Source organism: Atractosteus spatula, chromosome 9 (assembly GCF_055471065.1).
Source record: "Atractosteus spatula isolate fAtrSpa1 chromosome 9, fAtrSpa1.hap1, whole genome shotgun sequence".
NCBI classification, from domain to species: Eukaryota; Metazoa; Chordata; class Actinopteri; order Semionotiformes; family Lepisosteidae; genus Atractosteus; species Atractosteus spatula.
The window spans coordinates 50,805,681-50,829,911 of NC_142714.1; the positions used below are offsets into that span (position 1 = coordinate 50,805,681).

Consider the following 24,231-nt stretch of genomic DNA (forward strand, 5'->3'; position numbering starts at 1 on the left):
ACGTTTTCCCTGCTAAAGTCACATGCTTCCTCCCCCATAAAAATACGACAAAGCTATGAGCGTACAGGAATGACACGCATTTCAGTCAATACTCACTCAGCTTTGATTCGCCCTGATGTTACAGACCCGCAAAACGTCATACTGTAGATCTTCCATCTGTGCTCGGGTAAAACTATACAGATGATATATGCAGGACTTCGAAAGGAACACAGCCGTATTATGTCAGTTTCACATTGAGTCCCAGAATATAGCAGTTTTGAAATAAGACACAAGCTTGTTGCGCTCAGAGCTCGCTCTATTCACGGAGGGATGAGGAAAACTGTATCACTGTTACGAAAGGACACGCTGTCAGTTCTTATAAGAGTTCTGGGTGCTGTGCTCTTCGGTGGTTATGATCAAACCTAAGGAAAACCAGTTCAGGCAACAGAAACTTTTCTTGTCTCTTTCACTCCAGAAACAAGATAATAGACGAATCCTTCCCACCGTCAAGTTCAAGTCGATTGCCTGTTTTGTCCTCAGGCTACAATAGTGAGACAGCCAGGAAGGCAATGAAAGATCAGTTTTAAATATTTTAAGAAGTACGTTGAAGTTCGGCGTTGTATATCAAATTTTGTTTTTAAACTAACGAGCACAAATATTGCTCGGTTCTCCACAAAACCCAGGTTATTAAAAACGTGTAATTCCGTTTGTCAAAGACCGTTCTCTATGTTCTCGCCAGAATATCGTGGTCTCATGCCTTATGTGGAGATACAGTTTAGAAAACGGAAAGAATTACTTCTCATGGATAATTCAATAACTTACTAGAGACGTGTGCCACCTCAACTTTAAAACTGACGTTCACTGTATTTGAATCCTTTGAAAGTTAAGGAGGTCGACTTATTTTCTTTCAAAGATTATGGTTGGAAAAAAGGAAACTTTAAATAATTCGAAAGAAAGGATTTGAGGGGGAAAAAAACAGCAGTTTTATTCTTACACCAATTTTGGGCAGAATATGTCACATTTTGTGGAATAACTATGGATCACACTATGGGATGGGGGGCATATCATAAATCTTAGTATGCACTTCATTAAAAAAACTAACATGGAGTTTTGTAGACGTGAAATCATTCAACATAAAATGTATTTATACGGGTCTTGGAGATCAAAGGCCACTTAAAATTACAAACATTAAATTATCATTCACATTCCAGAAAAAAAACTACATTTTTAAAGTGCAAGTGGACAGAAAAAAAACTGTTATTACAAAGTTAACTGCTGTAAAATTCCACGGGGCTTGTGCACGTAATCAAACATCCGACTGAAGGGGACCTCAGTTGTTTTTGCGCATTTACGAGTTTTAAAATACTTACATCATTGTAATCTTTCTGCTAAAATTTTCGACTGGCAACTGTAGCCAGTTTCATAACTGCAAATATGTGAACTTAATTGGCTGTAACGTGTTTTAAGGCCATTATATAATTATATGTATATAATTATATATGTATATGATTAATGGCTAATTGATGGATTCCTAAATGTGTGGTGAGATGCAATTGCTTGTACAAATTCATTGTACAGGCTGAGTCTATGAGTAAATTAAAGCAAAATTAGAAGAAAGTGAATTCACCAAGATTAGTATACTGACAAAGATTTACTAGACAATCTGTCAGCCTAATAAATATTCAGGCTCTACGAGTACGGTGTTGTACACTGACATGTATCTACAAGCTAACACAGTCTAACACAGAACACTTTTAAAGGATATGTCAGCACATTATTGATCTCGTGTTTTATAGCTCTCTACCACATTTTAAAGAAAGATACAGTCGCAGTACCTGATCTTTAAATTCGAGGATTTTAATGTTAAGATGGTTATAACCCAAAACTGTACATAGTCTTGTTAGAAAACATTTCCATAAATATCATTTCAGTTTCGGAACTTATGCCGATAATTAAATTACAAATTGATAAATATGGCATCATGGATATGTATTTACAAAGTTATTACAAAAGGCAACGGTATATTCAACGGTAACAATCGTATTCTAACAATACCACATTCTCCACCTGAAAACGGACGTTAACAATAGAGTCGACCCCATCAAACAAGGAATACATTCACGAGTATATATTTATTTTTTGTTCAAGTTCAAGACATAAAAGACTTTGGCACGTTTCTTAAGACTGTGTGAAGGTTTAACAATCAATTCTAAGGCGATATTGAAAATCACCATCGTCGTAGAACACACCGTGAAAGATTCTTCCTTTTAAAAAAAAAAAACCCAAAACAAATGAAAAATAAAATTATCTGAAACCTGGAAACTAAAAACGAAACCCTTTCTATTTTTCTTTTCATTTTCGTACTCCCAATAAAAGTCAGTTTCTAATCCTGAGAAAGGACGAGGCCTGCCCGACGCTCTATATGCCTACTGAAATAAAATTTCATGTCCTCCAATGCGATTTCGTTTCCCCTTTGTACACCTTAGGGCGCGTGTGGATTTTAGGTTTTCCTTAACCTTTTGGTCCATTTCAGAGTCTTGCTTTGCTCGATTTCAAACGTACCATTCATTAAAGTTGGGCGGAAGTCCCTCGCTATGAGTTGGCGTGTTTTGCACTGCTGAAGGAGGCGTTTTTGTCGGGTCTTCGGTGCTCGTCGAAACCAGGGCTGGCGGCGTGGACGACTCGTACCCCGAACTTGCTGCCGGAGAGGACTCCGAGGCCTGCGACTCGTGAACCTACCGCGATAACAAGAGCGGGTCAGCGCGGGTCTGTTAGAGACACTGGAGACACGTTGGCTGAAAATCACTCCCATTTATGCAAAAAAATATATCAACTCTTTTTATCACGCTTTGGGGGAGAGGAAAGGTGATGGTGTCCCACCAGTAATGAAAGTACGTTTATCCTTAACTGCTTGAAGACAACACAAAAAAGATGCCGATTAGGGAAAAAAAAAGACAAATTAGACCCGATAATAATGCACTGCTTTTAATTATTTTAGTGGTGTAACATTGATTACAGGTCTTTTTCGTTATGCAACCCAGAGCATTTCGCTATAAAATCCTTAAGTTGCTCCAAATATATTTTACATTTGTCCATTCCTAAAACAGAACAATGGCGCAAAAACATGGGCTAACCATAAAACTTAGGTAGATATAAGGATTTTACATTTGATAAAAACGTCAGCAACTACTCCGCTCCGGAACCACCACGCGTATAATCAGTAAACAAAAGACCAGAGAGAGCTGAAAATTAAATATTTTCCCATATTCATTGTTTCCGTCTCTGGCTGTTATTGCAAGGAGACTAAAAAATAGGTTAATGTGTTTACACCCGGTAAATAAACAGTTAATTACCTTCATGTGTTTCCTGAGAGAGCTGGGGTGTGTGTATGACTTGTCGCACACTTTGCAGATGTACGGCTTGTCGGAGGTGTGGACATGCATGTGTTTTTTTCTGTCACTGCTGTTTGCAAAGCGTCTATCACATCCCTCGAACTCGCACTTAAAGGGCTTTTCACCTACAAGAGAAAGTAAGATAAATAAGCAATAAGTGGTAAACTTTTACATTTGCATGAGGGAAAACAGAACTCACAAAACAGCAACTTGCGTTTGGCGGTTGCCAATAATGATTCTTAGAAAATACGGAGAAAGGATATTCGTAGATTTTATTCCAGTTGAAATTGTAAGGGCAAATGTCAACATATCTTAAATCTCAAATAATGGCAGTCTTCTTGGTTTAACACTGCCCACCAATAAATAACCAGACCGCTTCTTTTTAATTACCCAGAATTCAGTAAGTTTTCTACTTATTTACATGAAGTGAATTTCTATGAAAAAAAAATACAACATCAACAGCTTTAAACCGTAATATATTTTCTTTAATATCACCTATACACAAAAAAGACAACCAAAACGTTTTAGTGATTAATTAGGATGTGCCAATCAGAAATAGGACGGAAGTAAATGATGTTTTATTTTGACTCATTAATGTCACCGATATAGCAGCATCATTGATTGTTAGACTCCAGTTATCATCGGGCCTTAAGACTAAACATTGCACTTGTACTTTTACACATCGTCCAGCTTTGAGCTCAAGAAGTATCTGAACAAATGCCCAGAGACCAGAGAAACTTCATCGTTTGTTCAAAAACAAGCAAGAGTACAGTTGTTGTAAAATAAAATTAAAAAGATCCCAGCAGATCTAGCATAATACCTTATGATGTTTATGTACGGAATTATTTTAATGGAGTCTGCCGGACGCTCTCCAGGCGCGAGCAGCTGGTGTTCGAATCACTGTAACTTACTTCTTTTATTGCTGTCACGGCGCTCGTCTCCTCTCCTCTAAACTCACCCTCGAAAAACACAACAACACAGGCCTGTAATCCCTAAACTGAGACACATTCCGCAGACCTCTGAGCTCCGCCGGCGCGATTCCGGCTAGCACGCGAAATAACGTGGAAAGGCAAATGTAAGCTCGCGCGTTCGGAACACTGCTCGCGAGGGGTGCATGCCGCCGTATTTACCTGTATGAGTTCGTTTGTGAATTTTCAGATTTTCCGAGCGGGCAAATATTTTTCCACAACCGGGGAATGGGCAGGGGAACGGTTTCTCTCCCGTGTGCACTCTGATGTGATTTACCAGTTTGTATTTGGCTTTAAAAGACTTCCCTTCCCTGGGACAATCTTCCCAGAAACAAATGTGGTTACTTTGTTCTGGGCCGCCGACGTGTTCCATAGAGACATGTGTCACCAGCTCGTGCATTGTGCTGAAAGTCCTGTCGCAGGTCTTTTTGGGTCGGTTCATCTGGTTCTCGTCTATCCACTTACAGGACATTTCTTGCTTAATGGGCTGTCTCATGTACCTAAAGAATGCCCCCGGACCGTGATGCGTCGGCACGTTCATCCCCATGTTCATGTTTATGGGGTGGTTGTAGTTGTGCAGCTGGGCAGTGGCGTAGGGGTCCGCCCGGGGGCTGGCGACGGGTCGGTACGGGTCCGGCCGGCCAAAGAGATCCCCGCGCAAACCCAGGTGCATCTGGCTGTTCACGACGTGCCCGTTCGGGGACGTGTGGCTCGCGGTCTGCTCGTGCAGCCCGGGGAACAGGAGGTGCCCCGGGTTGTCGGAGATGCCCGGAGGTCCGTGCAGGCTGCCGGCCGACGGAGCAAAGATCCCGTGCTGGGCGCCGGCCGCTGCAGAATCCCCGATGCCGGCGCCGCGGTTTCGGAACAAAAAGTCTCGGGCTGAATTGAACGCTCCGCCGCCGTAGGAGCCCACCTGGCCGCCGTGGTGGTGTCCGAGAGCGGTGGCGTATCCGGACGCCTGCGGGGTGAACGCCGAGGTCTGGCTGGAAGAGATGTCGTGAGCCACGGGGCTCAGCTTGAACGCCGCGGAATGGGAGGACTCTCCAAAGGGATTGAGCCCCAAACCCGGATCCCTGTTTCCCATCTCGTGGTGCCTTGGCGTTCCGAAACCCCCAACTCCGAGCGCAGAGAACTGCGGACCGCTGTCAAGTAGCATCGTCATCTGGAGCAACTCGGGAAGAGCAAACCAAAAACAGCAGCAACAACAACAATAACAAAAAAAAAAAGGGACAAGAGACGGAACAAAAAAAATAATAAAATTAACCCAGGTTTGCTGAGTTCGGTAAAAACAAAACAACGCCGAAGAACTGTAACTCTCTTTTGTTTTGGTTGTGTGCACGGGAGAAAAAAAAATTGCAAAAGGCGGAAAAAAAAATCCCCCCTTTTTTTTTTTTGGAGTTACTGGGGGAGAAAAACTCTCGTAACTGTGATCCTTGAGAAAGAGGATCAAACTTTCCCCCCCTTTCCAAGTGAATGATGTCCTTGGACTGATAAAGTCAATCACTCACTGCTTGCACATAAATGAACTCGGGAGGCAGCCCTACGCTGACCAATGAGGGCCTAGCGGCCTCTTCGGCACGTGACGGGATCCCGGCGCGCTCATTGGCTGCGCCGCTCTTGATTGGCACCGTTTAGCATTGAAAATGGCAGATCAGCGCCGCTCTTCGATCTGATTGGTCAGTCAGGGCATTATTTGCAGGTAAGGCTACGGGATATTCTCTCGCTTGAATAAATTGTGCCTTGTTTATTTCCCCTTCTTTCTAAACCCGCCAGCTGTTTTGAAACGTATCTTTTTAATTTGCTTAGTTTTTTTTACACACACACACACACAACGCACACATTTCAAATACTATTTTAAAAGGCGTTGCTGGGTCTTTTTTCCCCCCAGCTCGCGCCTTTTCAATAAAAAAAAAATCGACGACGGGGTCGTCTGTAAAGTTGCTTATTGCGTTTATTTTATTGGTTTTTTTTTTTTAGAAAAACACAGAGAAAAGGAGACGATTTATATTTCGTGATGCTTCAGATGCCATTAAGTCCTACACGCTGTCTCCGTTCTTTTTAATTAGTAATGGCGAACTGTTTAGCTAAATCGTCCCCTTGGGTGAAGCTATAAAACTTCCCAGCCTTTTGAAATATGGGCACGGAGAGGATAATAAAATCGGCAACTTTCTAAACCCTGAAACTGCAGTAGATTTATTTTGATTCTCTTTTCGTATAACTTTTTCTCGTTATAGCACGCGTTTTTTCTCATCCTGACACGCTCGCTCTAATAAAGCGCTGCTGAAGCAGAGCTGCTCAGTCGTTGCACTGTGTCGCTGTATCGCCCTCTTCCCAAACATAAGTAAAAATACTGTGTAATTAATATAACCATTGCTACCATTTTTACACAGATTGTTAGACTGATTCAAAATATCGAATGCACAAATTTCCCATAAACAAGATTGTGTATTTGAATTCACAATGGAAAGGAATGCGTTATTTTTTTAATTTTTACGATCAATTATTTTATTTCTGGATTCTCGCTTTACGTGGACATAAGGATCTCTGGCTGGGTTCCGAATTCTCGCTGTCGCGTTGGTGCGTGGGAGGGGGTTCGTCTTTTTCTCCAAAGCACTATAGGGTGTAGGAAATAAAAGACGGGAAGAAAGATGGCAGTAATTGTAATATCCTCAGATTTTTGCTTAGCCAAAAAACTCGGGCTATTGAGCCAGTTTCACAGGGTTGTCGCCGACTCGCTGCAGGAAACGTAAAATCTGATCAAGTTCAGAGACGCGCTGAGCGCTTCAAGCAGAGCTTTATAACTGAAAGCCTTTCACATCCTCTTCCCCAATCAGTCTCAGGATAGAGCCCCACATTCTTTATTTTATTAGAGATCTGAAAAAAAAAACCTTCAAATCGCTATTTCTGCACTCACGCGCCATCTACACAGCTCTCGGTCTTACAACACATGCATCGAGAATAATGTTAAACTTTCAAGGTGAGTTACCTCTTGTAAATTATGGGCATTTTTTTTAAAGTGCTATTTTGTAATCCAAGGGATGCGTCGATAGAGTGTTGTAAGATCGTGCGTGGGAAGTAATGCGCGTGTTCTTTCTAACGTACTTGAAGGACATTGTAAGAGCTCGGAGATGACCGTTAAAGAGCCCCTGTATACTGGACTTTCCGCAGTGAAAGGAAACAACAGTAACGTCCCGTGGTTTTTTTTTAATGATTTATTTGATGGCATAGGATCGGGCGTGATAAATAAGTTAACGGAAAAATACGACAGTGAGCGCTCATCTGTTGGTTACAGCCTGTGCTCCGGCCTGCTGTTCGCTTCTCCTCGGCTGTGTGTGTATTTCACTGATGAACTCAAGATCCACGCAAGACTCTTTTAAAAAGTGGACAGGAGCAAATGCTGTGAACACAAATGCGGACAGGCAGATACACGCTGACACACGTACACACCCCGTGATTTCTCCTCAGTCTGCCTTTTTCTGCCTCACACGACCCGGACGATAAATACACTGGGAAGCGTTATAGCTCAAGATTTATGGCGACCCTTCTGCACTTTCGCAAGTGACAGGCTGTGAAGTTTTCTTAACTTTTCCTTTTCGTAATTTTATTGGGTCTTTGCAGCGAAACGACTTGGTTCGGGTTATTATATATGGTCTGTGCACCGTCCGGGTGTAGCGTTAAAATAATGAACGGCGAGAAGCACGTGCACTGCTGTCTCTATAACAGAAACGCATAATTCAATTAGATCATCAACCACGTATTCTGTTGTATGATGGCTCTGAAGTTGCCGATTTAGGACAGGGGAGGGTGGATGACCTTTGACTCGGAGAAAGGCCACATGTGTAGTTCCAGGTTACTGTCTTTAAATCTAATCTAAAGCAACTGTTGGTCGGTGGAAAGAGCAGAGTGCGGATTATGGGATATCATAAAACAGCCTATACCCCAAATGTTCTTGAATTTCGCAAGCGTAAATTCCTCCAGATGTATGGAATACAAAGATTGTGCAAAATAAGTAGGGGTTTCCTTAGTTTTACGTTATCTGTCTCTCGGTCTGACTCTTTTTCTTGAAGAAGTTCAACGCACAACCTTCTGTCAATTCTATTAACCCACTGTAACCCTTTCAACACAACAGTGCCTTTGTATATGTGCGTGAGTGTATATGTAGAACGGTCCTAAATTCTGCTGGAGTTGTATGCTTTGCTTGGTCCCGTATATAGTCCGGTTCATTTTGTACTTTTAAATACTATTCTTGCCGTTGTGGTTAAACAGAATTGAATGTCTGTTGTGTAGGACAGAGTTCCTTATTTTTTTTGTGCTCAGAGCTCCTCATGTTGTTGTATGAGTCATCATGTTTTCGCTGTGTAATAGGGGAAACATTTTATGCAAGAAATAACTACTCTGGATTTTATGAAGAACTTTCTATCTTAAATATAGAGGCACGACTCCTTATATGATTTTAAATTGAGCATTTCACACACTCGGTGGTGATTCAAAGGGCATGAAGTACTGAAAACTGAGCTCACTAGATTATTTTTAAACAAAGCATGCGAAATTCAGAGGTTTAGGATTTGAACTGAAAGATTGAATATCTTTATATATAAAATCATAACACACATGTCCAGGTGCAATAAATATACATAATTATACATGTACAGATGGAAATGTTGTTTTTAAACTCACAAAAATGTCACTCATATACACCAATGCAAGAAAAAAAAACGTTAGTGAAAAATATCGCGGATGTCGGCAAACCGTTGTCAAAAGAAAACGCCCGTAAATGGAAAAAATAAACAAATGAGAATCTGAAGATGAATAACCAATAAATATACAAAACTTTGTCCGGTTTTATTTCAGATTTTTTTAATAGCTACGTTTGATAAATGAAGCCTATCAGAGTATGGATTTCGTTCACATGTCTCGGCACTTCAGAAACGAGATGCTTGTGCATGTATATCGCACATTTTGTGCCGCCTTCAACCAACACAAATCGCATAAGAAATAATACCTCCATTAGATAATACTGGATTACATGTGGATAGATCAGCATAGCGAGGCGTTATCCCTGAGTCATGCGGGTCGCTATCAAGTTCAGCTTTCCCTGTCCAGCTAACCGTTATGGGGCGGTATACACGTTTCCACTCGTCGTACCGTGTAGATACTTCCTCTGGGAAAAAAAAGGAAGAGTTTGTGAGCAACACATGTATTTCACTCTTCCAACTTCAAACTAAAATATTGTTTCTGGTTTTATTAGTTAAAAATAATACCAGTTCCCATTGCGGGGAATTGCTTTGTTCCTGTATTTTATGCATCGCGTTTTTAACACCTACGGCTTGACTTTCATTTGCTTTAAAATAACCCCGAGTTACACAACGTTTAGCACGTCTGCCGGAATTAATATAGCTCTTCACTTGCCGAATTTAGGTTTTGAGCAGTGTGTCAATCGTGCTGCCTTTGTAAAGTAACAATGCTTATTCAGGCGTTCTGGAAGTTTAACAAACAGCACAGTATTTACTGCAATTATTTAAATGTGTTTATTTGATCTCCGCCTGTACACTTTTGAGCTATGAAAATTAGAATTTAATTTGATATTATTTTAATATCTGCTTCTGCAGCTCCTCCCCACCTCCAAATCCAGCCCCCTCCTCCTTCTCAGCCTCGCACCAAAACACGTACTCAACTCAAGACAAAGATTTTATGAAATATTGAAATATTTACGCTGCGAAGAAGCTAGGCACAACCTTCAAAGTCATTAAAATAATTTAAAGAAAAAATACCCCACACATTGGAGAAAAGTAATGGGAGGAATGATTTAGGCTTCAGCCAACATTTCTGGACTTTAATACTAATGGAATACGCTTATGTGGTGTTAATTAAATGATAATATAGTTTAATTCCTTGTTATTAACATTGCGCTAAAATATACCTTCATTAGAATGTTCGCTTTAAAAATTAGACCCTGGTGAAAAATCAGTTAAAAGCAACAACCTCGCTAACCTGGACACACCATGTGCTCATAAAAAAAGTTGATGAAATTATATTCAAAATTGAAACCATGATAGTTGGGCTTAATTTTTTCCCCCGAGTCTTCTCAATCTCATCGCAATGCATTTGTAATGCATCTTATGTAAGGAGGGTTATTGTATCTTTTCTCATCCAGAAACGTGTGCTACATGCATAGAGTTTAACCCAATAGTTACTAGACACAGCACAGAAAATCTGCTAAGGCGTTTTTATTACATTCAAGTGTGTATTTTAAATTCTTTTTATGTGTGAAAAGTCTACGATATCATCTAGTTTTGTACATTACTTAATATATGTAGGCATATTTTAAAATTGCTTACACGTTTTTAAAGAGGCGGGACCTCTTTATACAATAGGCAAATCAAATGACAGTTTGTAGCGGTGTGAAATATTAAAACAACTGAAAAATACATTATAGTTCCGATGAAAATTCACTTCACGACTAACAGGTATTTTAACTTTGTTTTTGGAGCAAAGTTTTATTGGTTTTTGCCGGACGGTTATTTTAATTTGCTAATTTATTGCCTTTAGGTTATTACTGAAGAGTTGTGTCTTATTGCTGTGGGGATGAAAGTTAACATTTTCTTTTTTTTTGTCTTGTCTGACACCTATTATACGCAGTTTTTTTTCATGTGTTTTACTGAAACGTTTAAAAGCGCCACATTTCGAAAATCTAACCAAAGGAAGAGGGAGCCTCGTTGCTGGCATTCCCCTGTGTGAGACTATGGACCTTTAATTAATATGTTCAAATGCCATTAGATACGGTAATTCTACCAAAACAATATTTCTAAGAAATCGGATCAATTTTACGCAAGCCTCTAATTAAATCTCTGCCAGAAGCTAACAGGTACATAGTTAACACCTCCTTTTCCCGCCATGATTGATATGTATCAGTACCTCAGCTCATCTCTTTAACGAGGCTAGTTGTGTTTACTGTTTGTGTGTCTTCCGAGTCACGGCACCAGAGCGTGTTTTGGGCGCTTTGGTAGCTCGTCGGAGGACACTCCAGTTAACTCTTGAGACGGAGAAAAGAAAAAGTTGCCAATATCTCAATCAGTGACTAGGTGACCTATGACCCTTGGGTGGTTCTATTGTCTTGTCTTTTTAGTCGGCGGCACATTTTTATTGACCCTTTCTGCGCGTGAATGCCTCTTGATTGGCAACCGAAGCCACGAAATACTCGGAGACATAGTGTATCAAGTAGCCTGCCCGTCTACCTCTGTGGTTTAGGAACCTGTAGAGTCCCAGTCCAGGCAGAGGGTAATTAGACCCCCGGTCTGTAGCCTTACCCTTTTTCACAACTCTTAGCCAAAGCCAGTTACACTCGTAATATTTGCACTCTGTTAACTTTTCTGGCACTTGATCAGTCCGAGGGCCCACATACGCCCTAAAGCATGTATAAAATTACTTACTTCTACATTTGCTACAGATCTGGACTGTTGTTCAGTGCGTGATTGTCGTAATAGACACAAAGCAATCCGTTAATAGTAGCCTAAGTCACAATCTGCAACCCTACAAAGTTCAACGTGTTAGAAAACTCCCAGTATATATATATACACACACATTTTTAATGATCCTATTTTTACAAATTGGCCTGAACAATAATCAGTGAATATACAGTATACAGTGCATCACACGCGTGTGTGTGTAGTTCCCTTCTTTATACAGGCCTATACGAGTTCCTGACTCCAGTAAGCAGCGAGAGTCAATCTATTCAGATTCCTGTGTGGCAGAAAGCCTAAACTTGGTGGCGCTATGAGGAAACACGCCGGATAAGTTTAGATAAGCAGGTAAGTCTTGAAACAGTAGCCTAATATTAGTCATCATTTAGGAATATATAACATAGTCCTAACGGCATATTTTCTGAGGGGATAAAACATTTTGTATACAGAAATTACATCTAGAATATCATAAGACTCATTTTCGAGACGTGTTTTGCAGTAATGACGTTTCGCTATTCGGCAGTGGAGACAATTCAAGGCTCAATTATAAAGGCAAGTCAGCCCGTGTCAGGAAATAAATGAAAGGTGTCTGATTGAATTTGAATTATTTGCCCCTTTTTAGAACGGTGCACTGTGTGGCCAGTTTAATTCATATTAATTTGGTACAGTATGTGTTAACGGTTTTGCATTAAGCATCGCACATCACAATTTAAGTTTGTGGTTCTTCGTGTGTTTCTAACAAAAGACGCGCTTTGCGGAAAAGGTCAGTGGTAGCTGTAGCAATTGGACTTCTCTTTCTGGTCTTTCCTTCAAGCACACACTTTATTCCGCTAAGAATTTGTTTACTACCGTTAAAAAGGCAAGATAAAGTGTGTGCTTTACCTCAGACAGAATAGGAGTTTCTTTTACAAAGAAAACAAGCACGTGTTCTGTCATATAGCGGGGATCCACAAGAATAGGTGACGCATTCCTGTCCTGATTTCATAGCCTACAACAATTAATCAAACATGAAAAATGAATGGTGGTGTTTGTTCTGTATTGAGGGAAATGTTAGCAACGTGTAGTCATTATTGCACCCTATGGACAAATGATGAATATTTCCCTCTTCCAAATGATTTCTCAGGTGAATAGGAGAGCAAACTGCTCGACGTGTCTCAAACGAGTTGTTGATAGTTGTTGAGTATTAAAACCGAGAGTCCAAACCAAGGTAAAAAAAAACAAACAAACCTCAGGTATCCACGCTGTATTTCTGCAACTTTCTTTTTGCACCAGTTTTTTAAAAAATAAACATCTCTGTGGTTCACTCGCTTTCGCGGTTTTTAAAAAAGAAAACAAATGATTATTATGAAACATGTTTTGCAATTGTTCATTTTACCCTGTAGACGATTAGAAAAAAAAATCTTATAAACGTGTTGTTTGATTTTTTTTATTGCTCTGATTTTCGTTTTACAAGATGCTAAAAACTGCAGTCTTACAATTCACAATTCATACCCGCTGTCTGTATCTGTAGTATCCGAGAATGGGACACAGGTTATTAATACTTTGATGTAAACGAAATTTTCAAAACAAATAATACAGTAAGGTTCATACTGACATTCTGCGTATACTCAGCAATATTATTTACCAAATTAAAAACGTGGATCGAAGTTCGAAGTACCCACCGTCATGACGATTACCACCAACAAAAAAATACATACAGCGCACCTGGATGCGTACAGTTGTCGAGTTAGAATATTTTTTAAAAAAAATTTAAAATAACAAAACTACAAATCATACAGGAATTTAAAACAAGCTAATATCACGAATTTCGTTTGAAAATGGTTGCTGTCTGTCGTGTTTGAATGACGCGCGCTGGAGGTGAAATAAGAAGATTCCTTTGAAAAAAGTTCACCGATAAACAGGAACCTCGCGCGGTTTTGCAGGTGAAGGACACGAGACCAGTCCTTCGGAAGATTAAACATCACTCTCTGTATTTCATAGCCACGACGACTTCTTTTTAATACAATCTGATTTGTGTGATCCCATTGTTACCTTTTTTTCATTAAAACTCGTGACCTAAAATACACAAAAAGAATAGGAATTGTTTTTAACCCTCGTTTAACTTTGATTTGTCGGTCCTGTAGCCCAGACAACATGCTTTCGGTTTATAAAGAAGCACCGTTTTGGGGAATTTAACACACGTTTGAGCAAGAAGACAAATAAAAATATTTTAAAAAAAAATAATTATTTACGTTAAATTAAAAGTATTAGGGTCCCGTATTTATACATGGCGCAGATAATGGTAAGCCACACGATGGCATTTTAGTGAAAGGTTTATATCGTGCTTTCTGGTGACGGTTTTTAAATGCGATTATTCGGCTTGTGGGTCGATGTGCACGTTTTATTCTCGAGTCGTACTGACTGCAGGTAGAAGTTCTGTGTCAGTAACAGCGGCGCGCAGGTGCGGCGCATGTCGCGCGCGCCTCTGTGCCGCTCTGCCGGGCGCTTCTCGGACCGCAGGTCTGGTCAGCGCCAGCGCGCTGAAATCGCTCACCGTGCAAGCGAAGGCAAAATAGGTAAAGGTCTTAATGGGGGGAAAACGCATCCGGTAGTGATTCACATATTTAAACATTGCCATTTAAATACGATTAAAAGTTTGTATACACCACCATGTCGTTAAAATGTCATATTTATATGATCTTTGCTGATTGAATTTTTTTTCTCACTTTGGAATATACCAGTGAGGTCATTTTCTCGCTTTGGTGGTGTGTGTGGTGAGACCGCAACCTTCATCTTTTCGTTCATGTTACTGGTAAGAAGAATGTTGTGTGTAAGGTTGGGGGGGGCTAGATTTGACCGACAGAAGAATCAAAAACTAATTAAAAAACCCGAAATCGTTTTGTTTTTTTATTGGTCTATATAATTTACAACTTAACCCACTAAACACGTACTTATAACCCAACAACGTGAGAAGCTAAGTTTAATTTTCTATAAATGTGTCAAACCAGTCACATAAAAGCCCTCCGTTTTAACGCTCTTACGCAGCTCGCAACTCAGGAAACCTTTAATAAGATGTGCGAAACTTTTTAAAAATGATTAAAGCCTTCCCCCTCTTACTCTCCATTCCACCCAACCCTCTTAGAAGATCTCCTTTGTAGTTTTGAATGGAATTAAAGTGAATGAAAATCTTCTCTCAGTTTCTAGCGAATTTAAAGGCGTGTGTCCGTTTGTCTCTCAGCCTATCACACCAGAGTATGATCTTAGTAAGAAAATACTAACGGAGTCTTAAAAGAGCCGTGTTGCCTTTCAACGGCAAACGATAAACATATCCTTCCGTTCAACGCTTATCTAATTAGTTAAAGTCAATAATAATAATAATAATAATAATATCAATACTAATAACACTTTGTGGAATACGTTGTTGATTTGACATTGTCTGTTCTTGGTGTTTAAGTTATTTCACAAGGAGCGGCGTGGAAAAAGACCAACAGAGCAGAAAGGAAGTTCAGATTTATTGCTAGGTTGGCATCCTGGATAAATGTATACGCATTAGAGATACTGAGATTTACAACCCCTTTAGAAATGATAGACGTTCTTTGTAATAAATCGCCCGAAAGCGAAATGTATTTCTGCCACGGCCGCTATTTATCTTCACAGCGTATTACAGGGTTGTTGTGGCTTAATGTACAGTTCACACCGGTGACCTTACACGGCGCTCTTGCGAGACGCTCGGTTAAAAGAGCCACAGACAGAATGCTTTGATTTTTCTCATTTTGCACCCATTAGGCGCTTCAGTATCGCCTTACTTCTGAAGACTTCAGAGGCATCGCTTGCTGTTGTACATCAGCAGTAAAGAGCGTGAGCAATCGAGCTTCCGAGGTGTTTTTCGGGTGTGCATGCACGCTGCACACAGAGAGTCAAACAGCCGTAGATATTTAGCAGTTTGTACGCGGCGCATTTCAAAGCATCTCTGTGCAATATTTTTTAAAGGAGTCGTGCAGCGAACGCATGCGTGTCTCTTTTAAAACAAGCCCCGCTCGCGTCAATCATACCGAAGTGCAACCAATCCCATGGCAGTATTTTTTAAAAGCAGATCTGCCTGCTGTGCTTTTATATCGCGCCATGGCCTGTTTCGAGGCATTTTTTACTACCACGGTTATTGCCACAAAGCAAGAGGGCACAGTAGACGGCATGGGACGCACACCAGCTTTAACTAGCCTGAACCTCCTTCCTGCTTCTCCGGCGAGGTTCAGGGCTAGGAATGCCACATGCAGATGATATACAGCAGGGATGATGGAAAACACGATTTCTAGGCACATCCCAAGCATAAGATTGGTTGATTTTGCAGGTTCACAGCCGCACTCACAACAAAACATGACAGGCCTGCCGAGGTTTAGTGGCTGCCCTTTTTCTTACGTCTATCCTGGGGAGAGCAATGCTGAACCCAGCGTGGTGCTGCCACCTTTGGCAGGGGAGCACATGGGGCACCCCACCGGCAGCTCCTTAAAACTCTGCCCCTCGCACAGTTTACGAGACTACCCCGAGTCGAGGTCCGGTGCTTATGTTGGTTACTCTGTCCCCCAGCCTTCAGACTCCGGATACGCAAGTCACCGCGTAGCACAAAGTCCTAGGGGCATTGTCGGTGGAGCCGACCTCTCCGGGACGAGCATGCCGCCCGTTACCGATCAGCTGGCGACGCGGAGCTCCCGCCATGCGGCTCTCGGAAGGTACCGTGACCTTCCCAGCTATAGAGAAGGCAGGAGCCACGCGATTTTCACTGCCTACCACGAGCAGGCCCACGGCTCGCCCGACGGCCCGGTGGTGCTGGGTCTGTCCGGGGACCTCCTCTCCAGACCTCCCGCCTACGGCCAGCCCCTCGGAGGCGCGCGGGGCCACAGGGAGCTCGTGAGCCAGCTGTACGGGCTGTACAAGCCGATGGGCATGGCCGTGCAGAGAGGAGCGGAGCCGTTCCTCCGGTGCTCCAGGCAGAACGTCAAGCGAGAGCTGGTCTGCAAGTGGAGAGGCGACCAGGAGGGGGCCGGGGAGCGGCCCTGCTCCAGGACTTTCGGGACGCTGTACGAGCTGGTCACTCACCTGACGGTGGAGCACGTTGGGGGACCAGAGCAAGCCGAGCACGTCTGCTACTGGGAGCGCTGCTCCAGGGAAAAGAGACCCTTCAAAGCCAAGTACAAGCTGGTGAACCACGTCAGGGTGCACACGGGGGAGAAGCCTTTCTCCTGCCCCTTCCACGGGTGCGAGAAAGTTTTCGCCAGATCAGAGAACCTCAAGATCCACAAGAGAACGCACACAGGTTGGTCAGAGCCTTTTCATCTAATCATCATCCTCATCATCATCATCATCATCATCATAATAATATTACGCTACATCAAGAAGCTAGGGATAGTTGTATCATTTTAATTTTATCCTCGCTATATAAAAACAACGATGTAATTTTTGTTTATAGAAACACGATTGAAAGACTAACCAGAATACTTCGCAGATACTTTTTTTTTCTCGGGGTCTTTTAATTAAAACATCTTCCATCTTCCATCTGTCTGCTCGCACAAAAGTACTTGATTGTAAAGCGGGGACACCGCTGGGAGTTTTGAAACAGTCTCCGGGTCTTGTTTCAGAGCGCCTATAAGCTGACCGTTCCTTTCGTCGCGATTATTTCCTTGTCGTTTATGTTTAATTATTTTAGTATCTTAACAAACGTTAATTGGTTTATCTTATATTATTTTAATTTCCTTATTGTATCAGATGTAATGCCTCTAAGTGCGTAAAGGTTTAAATGTGGGTAGTGGTTTATTTGAGTTAGTCATTTGCTGTCACAAAGTATTTTACTATCAAATTATGTAATTGCAAAACAAAATTGAGTTGTGGGTCTCAGATTGTTAGACATTATACATTCTCTTTGGGGAGCTATATGATATCGTTTTGGATTTAGAAATAGAAGTATGAATTAGAAAATATTCTTAAAACATCTTAAAAGCCGAAGCAAGAACCTTATAACTTTTTTCTGGAGAGTTAATACATTGAGCGTTCAGCATCCTGTGGAATAGTCCCGCGAGAAAATTTAAAGCGACAGTGTCCCTGCTATTAGATGCTAGAGATGAGAAAACCCCATATTTTCAAACGTATGTGTTTTAATGTTTCATTATAAGAATAACAAACGTAGAAGTAGCAAACGTGTCAATATAATTTATATTATTGATTGAAAGCGTTTTATCGTCTTAAATTGATTTCGTGTTTCCCTTATGCACACACATGCAGGTGGGATTGCTTTTAACAATGCCGAAAGAAACACAGTTCGTTTTAAAAACGTATTTTCTTCTTCGGCGTCGATATGTTCTTTTTGGTCACGATTTTCTGTGACAAAACAATCGGAGTATTGTAGACACAATCTTAATTAAAAAGTGATGATTAGGATGGCGGAAAAACACATTTAAATCGTGTGTTACGTTATTCAAACACTTTATTTAGCAGGCTTATAAATGCAACATGTGTAAATATTCTGGTTATGAAGTGCATATGAAGTGCATTTTGTAAATAAGACCGGCTACTGAGGTTGTCGATAGGGTGCTGCTCTCTTACTCAGAAACCAGCACGCCTGCTGAACACCGGAGAGCTGTGACGTATCTCACACGCCTGGCGCTCAGGAGCTCCATGAAGGAAACTCCAAGCGCTCACTGTGATGCTCACAGAGAGCCTGAGGGCGCGTATTTCAGAAAACGACTCGCGAGAAACTGCTGTGGTTTGCTCTTTAATATCCTGGTCATGTAAGCATGTATGCGTGCCGCATACTTCTGCAGACGTTAATATTAACGCAGTGTCCTGCCCATTCCTACATTTTGTACCATGGTGGTTGTATAAAATGACAATTGTAGGCGCAGCTATATTTCAGACCACACTATGTACAAGTTGTGACAACTGCACTACTAATAATGACGACGAGCATGATGATCAACCGAGCTTCAGTCTCCTAAAATTAACCATATAATGCTGGCAATTATTCACTGAGCTATTTTCAAAGCCACCGAAAAAAAATATTACCGTTATATTTATTATTTATCAATCACAATATTAAAACCTATATTGGAAAGACACTCGAACATTTAAGAATTACTGTATGTTGTCCTTTCTAAGATTGAGGCGCAGAAGAAAATGAATATGGTAACACTTTCTAGTTCCATGTTACTCAGCAGCTCATTCTTTTTAATATATATGAGAAACGCAAAACAAATTTGTGAACAATATTGCGACCAATAATAAGCTGATAAGCAGCTCCGTTGTATCTGGTTTCATAGACAATATTAATAAAATAACCAGGCAGGTTATAACCAAGTAGACTACAGACTAGGTAGGCCTGTTTAAATCTAGCTAAAATATTTCCCCGTTTCTCAACAAAAGAGACATAATTGGAAGCATACTTTGATGTGAGTGTTGTGTTTCACTTACATGTAATAAAAGACTGTGGTAACATATGTTGGGATGTAATAGTATATGTTTTACCTTACATGACCCATAAAGCTGTACCCGTGCTGACGAGTTTATAGGTTTACAGCTGTTAGTGACTAAATTACAAGCGGTTTCTGTACAGCTCTCCCGTGTCTCCTATTGTCTGTCAGATGTGCCTGTTTGAAATTCATATACACGATTATTCTGCTGAGAATATTTCCGTGAAGCTGCGGAGGTTGAGAACAAGCACACTATAGAGAACCCGTTTTAAATTATGAATCACTGTCCCTCTTGCATGTTTGCTTTTGTGAACGAAGAAAAATAAACTAACGATACACATCCCTGGGGTAGAGCGTAGCTATCGCACATGAAAGCCTCTTTTTGCTGTATAGTTGTGCACAACTTTGAAATCACCTGAAATAAGAAGCAAAAAAAAAAAACCAAAAACAAAAAGTGGTGATAATGCAGCAGGTAACACGCGGTCATTTTTCCCTCCTTTGCACGTTTAGGTGAAAAGCCCTTTAAATGCGAGTTCGAGGGCTGCAATCGGAGATTCGCGAACAGCAGCGACCGGAAGAAGCACTCTCACGTGCACTCCAGCGATAAGCCCTACACGTGCAAGGTCAGGGGTTGCGAGAAGTGCTACACGCACCCCAGCTCCCTCCGCAAGCACATGAAGCTGCACTGCAAGGCCTACGGCGCCAAGGCGAGCGAGGAGCGGGAGCAGCCCGCCGCGGGCGGGTCTCCCAAGCCCCGGGACCTCCAGAGCGACCCTCCTCCAAAGCCCGTCGTGCTCTGCGCCTCCTCGTGCCCGGCGCTGCCCGGTGCGGCGGCGGACTCGTTCGCCACACAGGCCCCTCCGTTCCCTCCCCAGTACCACAAAGGTTTGGACTGCTCCTCTGCTCGCTCGCCATCGGGCTTGGACCCGCTGCTCTTACAGAGGGGACCTTTCAGGACTGACCTGCAGTTCCCCGCCAGCCAGCCTGGAACTGCTCTGGCCCCGAATCCCCGGGTTTTTCAGTCGCACAGCGCCCCTCCTTTCCAGAAGGGAATTGTCAATGGGTGGTACACCTGCCACAGTGCCGCCGAGCCCTGCATAGCAAAGCACTTGAGCAGCGACATCTCTTCTGCGTGAGGAGAGCGGCAGGAGAGTGAATGCTGCTAACGCTTCGGCATCTCGGAGAGTGAGGGTGACACTGAGGGAGCGGGTTGTGGTGCTGGTTATGTGTGTTTTTTTCGGTTAAATACTTAGCTGCTTCACTCTTCAGAAACTGCGCAGCACGAAAGGCTGAGGACCCGGAATGTGATGTCTGAAAGTCCTCCTTTCTCTCCTTTAAAAGAATGTAATTGCTTTAATGCCCTCACAGTGCCCGCAATGTTTGGCTTCATTACACGTCTTAGTGCAGCCTGTTAGTGTTCTGCTTTAAACGTGAGTGTGGTGGAAATGATACTGTACTTTTTAAATGTGACGAGCTCCATCCTTACCCTACTGTAAGCATCTCAGACCCGCCCCAGCCCGCACCTGAGAGCCGCAGTCCAGCGCACGGGTTAGTAATCCGATTGCAAGCTGGTGTTGCCGCCTTTTTGTGTAGATACTCGTGTATTTTCCCCTCGTTCATTTTTTTTTTCGCCTGTTGTGTGCTGAATTAAAAACACACCAGCAGGATCGCAGAGTTTCTTTAATGTTTCACTCCCTCCGGGACATTTTTCACTAGGTCTCTCCGCGAAGGGCGCACGCAGCAAGTGAGCACGATAAAACCCGTTTTATACAGCTATAAATTAAACGCATTATTCTAGTTCTCATGTCACATTACTGGTTTTCAATTAGGGGGTCGGGGACCACCGGGAGTTCGTCGGAGAGTTCCAGGGGTCCCCCAAACACAAACGGGACCTTTCCACTGTAATTGCGTCAGAATCCGCACAGGTTCTCCGAAAATACGTGTGGTGGATATGTTGGTATTTTGTATCATTAATCGTAACATACTCGTAATAACCATACAGTTCTATTGGATAATACCCTAGTTTATGGCAGTTCTTATTTGAAACGGGTATGTTGAGAAAGTGGTCCATCAGGATAAAATGTTTTCAACAATGAACAATAAACTCCGACAAACATTGAACATATAATACGTGTTGCTCACAAATTATATAATGAGCCAGGCCGGGAAAACAACAAACAAACCGATCTCTTTTAATTTTTTCTGTAACAAAAGAGATCGCACACAACAATGTCATCTACTTCCTGTTGTAAGGAGGTTTTGCCTCTCAACTACATCGAAATAGAAAAGAAATCACATCCTATAAAGCCCCTTCTTTCCCGAAAGTAACAACTCTAAAAAAAAACGAAAAACAGACATTAAAAACAGCCGCTATATTTAAGTTATGAAGTCGGGGCGTTTGAAGACTTAAGAGAAATGCGTGCCTGCAAAAAATCAACAGTAGAAAATGTTTTATCGGTTATAAAAATTCTATCCAAAAAATTATTTAAAATGAAGCGCACTTAAGACATTTAATTAAAATTCTTACTGTATATACTGTAAAATTAATTATGCATACCATCTTTCATTAAAGTACGCCTATTCTCTTTGATCAGCCGGTGTGTGTTCAAGTACAATCTATTCTGAAGACGCGGTACAGTTGGCAGCAGCAGTAGGAGCCTCTGTTTATATCAGTGTTGCTAGATTTCAATGGATTAAACTCAGGTTGCCTGGAATTAAATTAACGCATTTAATGAAATGCAATTAATTATCTCTTTAATAAGAAAAAGGTGCTGAATTTCGCAAATAGACCAGACTCCTCCGTGCTTGGTATAAGCGTTTAATTTAATTTCAGTCTGTTTTATTAGATGTCTGCTGTAAAAAAAAAATGAGACAGCCGAAATAGAAAAATAACGCCTTTGTGCAAAGTAAGCAGATTAAGAAAGCTTTCTGTCGAGACCGTGCACGGGGGGGAGAAGGAGGGGATGTGTTTGTGTGGACAACATTTCAACAACCTGCATACAGTGACTGCGGTTTTTAAAGGCACGGCTCCGTGCATTCCAGTGGCTGTGAGCGGTGTACTGTATGCAGAACTGCATCGTAAAACATTGTCGTCATTGTTGTAGGGGTTTCGTAACGATGGCTGAAAGTCATGCGCCTCCATACTTCCTGTTAAAAATGTTGCGTGTTGCCACCAAGAAAATTATTAAACATGTGGCATATAGGAGCGCAACTGACTCTTTAAGCGCAATCAGCTTGTGTGTGATCTCGAGTTAGCATAAAATACGAGCGCCAGAAAGTCACCGGGATCTTATTGATTGCACGAGTGGCAGCTGACCGATTACCGAGGATCAGAGAGACACCTGGCTCGCATTATCGCCCTGATGTTGCCTCACCGTCCAGCTTCTCTCATCCATAAGCGATGAGGGTGAGAGCCACGCTTCTAGTTTTATCCTAAAACGCTAAACCTTGAGTAAATCAGAAGGGTCCACATTTTATCGCGCCGTTTCGAGCGCGGAAATAATACTCCTCACGTTCCCAAAGTTTCTGTCGATGTGTGCTTGTGCTACACTGTTCTCGGCTAAAACATTCACAATATGATGCTGTACTACACACAGCGGTACAGCAGGCCGTGTAATGTATTGCAAGTTTTTAATTCAAGCGCCGTTTGTGAAGAACAGGATTTTTAAACTGTTATTTGCAGGTGGTAGGCTACTGGCAGAGCCTGTCGTATGAAAAATAGCTACCTATAAAATTGAACAGCACAGTCTATTTAAAGTGTTTTCTGTAGTGGATAGTTTCCCGTTTGTACAAACATAAATATTTTCTGGAAGCGACTTTTTTTTTTCTTGTGATTAAGAAAATCCGATTCATATTCAAGATCGTAGAAGCCAGTCGTAAAGCTACAAATGTTTTGAAAACAAAATCATAAATTTAACTCCTACTAGAGTGGAGTCGTACCCATCGTCTTTTTCTGCTCCCCCCCTGAGATTAATCGCTGTTGAATTTGTCAATGAGCTGTCCAAACACTGTACCCCTAATGCCCATAGCACATACTGTTAAAAAGCCTAATTCCATTCACTGCTGGGTATAGCAGTATCACTACTGATTCATAGTTTATGCACCCAATTCGCACTGTTAAGGACGGACCCTCCGGCGCTCATCGTCTCGATCTACTTATAAGGAAAACAGCAGGACGTCTGCGACCTTTTGGGCGTTTCAGGTCGGCCCAGGTGCAGGCGTGGTTCGGCCGAACCAGCGGGAAAGACCTGGGGCTCCAGCCTGCAGCCTCCTGACCTCGGCGGGATCAGGGTCACTCAGAACTCGCTGCGCGTGGGGGGAGGACGATCGGAAGTGGATCCCGGGAGATCCTCACCGATCCGGCTGGCGAGGAACCTGAACTTTCAGACAACAAATATGCCTGGGCAGCCACGGATGATTATTATGTAACGTCACACCAATTATTTTATAAACGTAGTACGTAATTAAGCTAAATGTCCCCTAAATAAGGCAGGAAACAAAAATGATCTTGATTTTTGTCACCGTATGTCACCCCTTGTCTTGTCAGCCTTTGTAGGCTAAAAATTCTACATACACTTGTATTAAAACGGGGTATTTAGTATGCACCCAAGTGACTTAAACAGCTTTTATTGAAAAGGAACCATGTTCATTTTTCGCTCGTCAGTCCGACGCGCAGTCTGGCTGGGTGCCGGGAGCCGTGTGCTGGGCCACGGCCTCGGCTCTCTCGAGTCCCCCGGCTCCGTGACACCCCTGGAGCCGCGTCCTCGCACCTCCCGAGGACTCGCGGGCCAGGTGAACCGGCGCCTCCAGATCGTGCCCAGCGATGGACCGGGAGATCCCGGGGACGCTCCCGTGGGGCGTCCATGCGCGTGACTTCCGGGAGGGGCTGCGGGTCGCCATGACGCCCACCAGGAACTAGATGCTTTCGGAAAATATAAAAATATACAGCTATAAATTCTTCTCCTGTACTGGTACATCTGACGATGAGTTATTTCAT

The 24,231-nt window shown here is 42.2% G+C and overlaps 2 protein-coding genes and 1 long non-coding RNA gene across 3 annotated transcripts in view; 2 read left to right on the forward strand and 1 right to left on the reverse strand.

Annotated features, from left to right (window-relative positions):
• The window catches only part of LOC148828808 (uncharacterized), a 95,446-nt gene that overhangs the window by 63,792 nt on the left and 7,423 nt on the right, over positions 1 to 24,231 (forward strand). The window lies entirely within an intron of this gene.
• zic3 (zic family member 3 heterotaxy 1 (odd-paired homolog, Drosophila)) lies at positions 939 to 9,055 on the reverse strand. Its single transcript, XM_088925478.1, has 3 exons — positions 4,502 to 9,055; positions 3,333 to 3,496; positions 939 to 2,714 (listed from the first exon to the last, which is right to left on the reverse strand). The coding sequence occupies exons 1-3, from the start codon at positions 5,499 to 5,501 to the stop codon at positions 2,532 to 2,534; spliced, it is 1,347 nt and encodes a 448-aa protein (XP_088781604.1). The 5' UTR covers positions 5,502 to 9,055; the 3' UTR covers positions 939 to 2,531.
• zic6 (zic family member 6) lies at positions 14,681 to 21,586 on the forward strand. Its single transcript, XM_088925202.1, has 2 exons — positions 14,681 to 17,089; positions 19,746 to 21,586. The coding sequence occupies exons 1-2, from the start codon at positions 16,069 to 16,071 to the stop codon at positions 20,369 to 20,371; spliced, it is 1,647 nt and encodes a 548-aa protein (XP_088781328.1). The 5' UTR covers positions 14,681 to 16,068; the 3' UTR covers positions 20,372 to 21,586.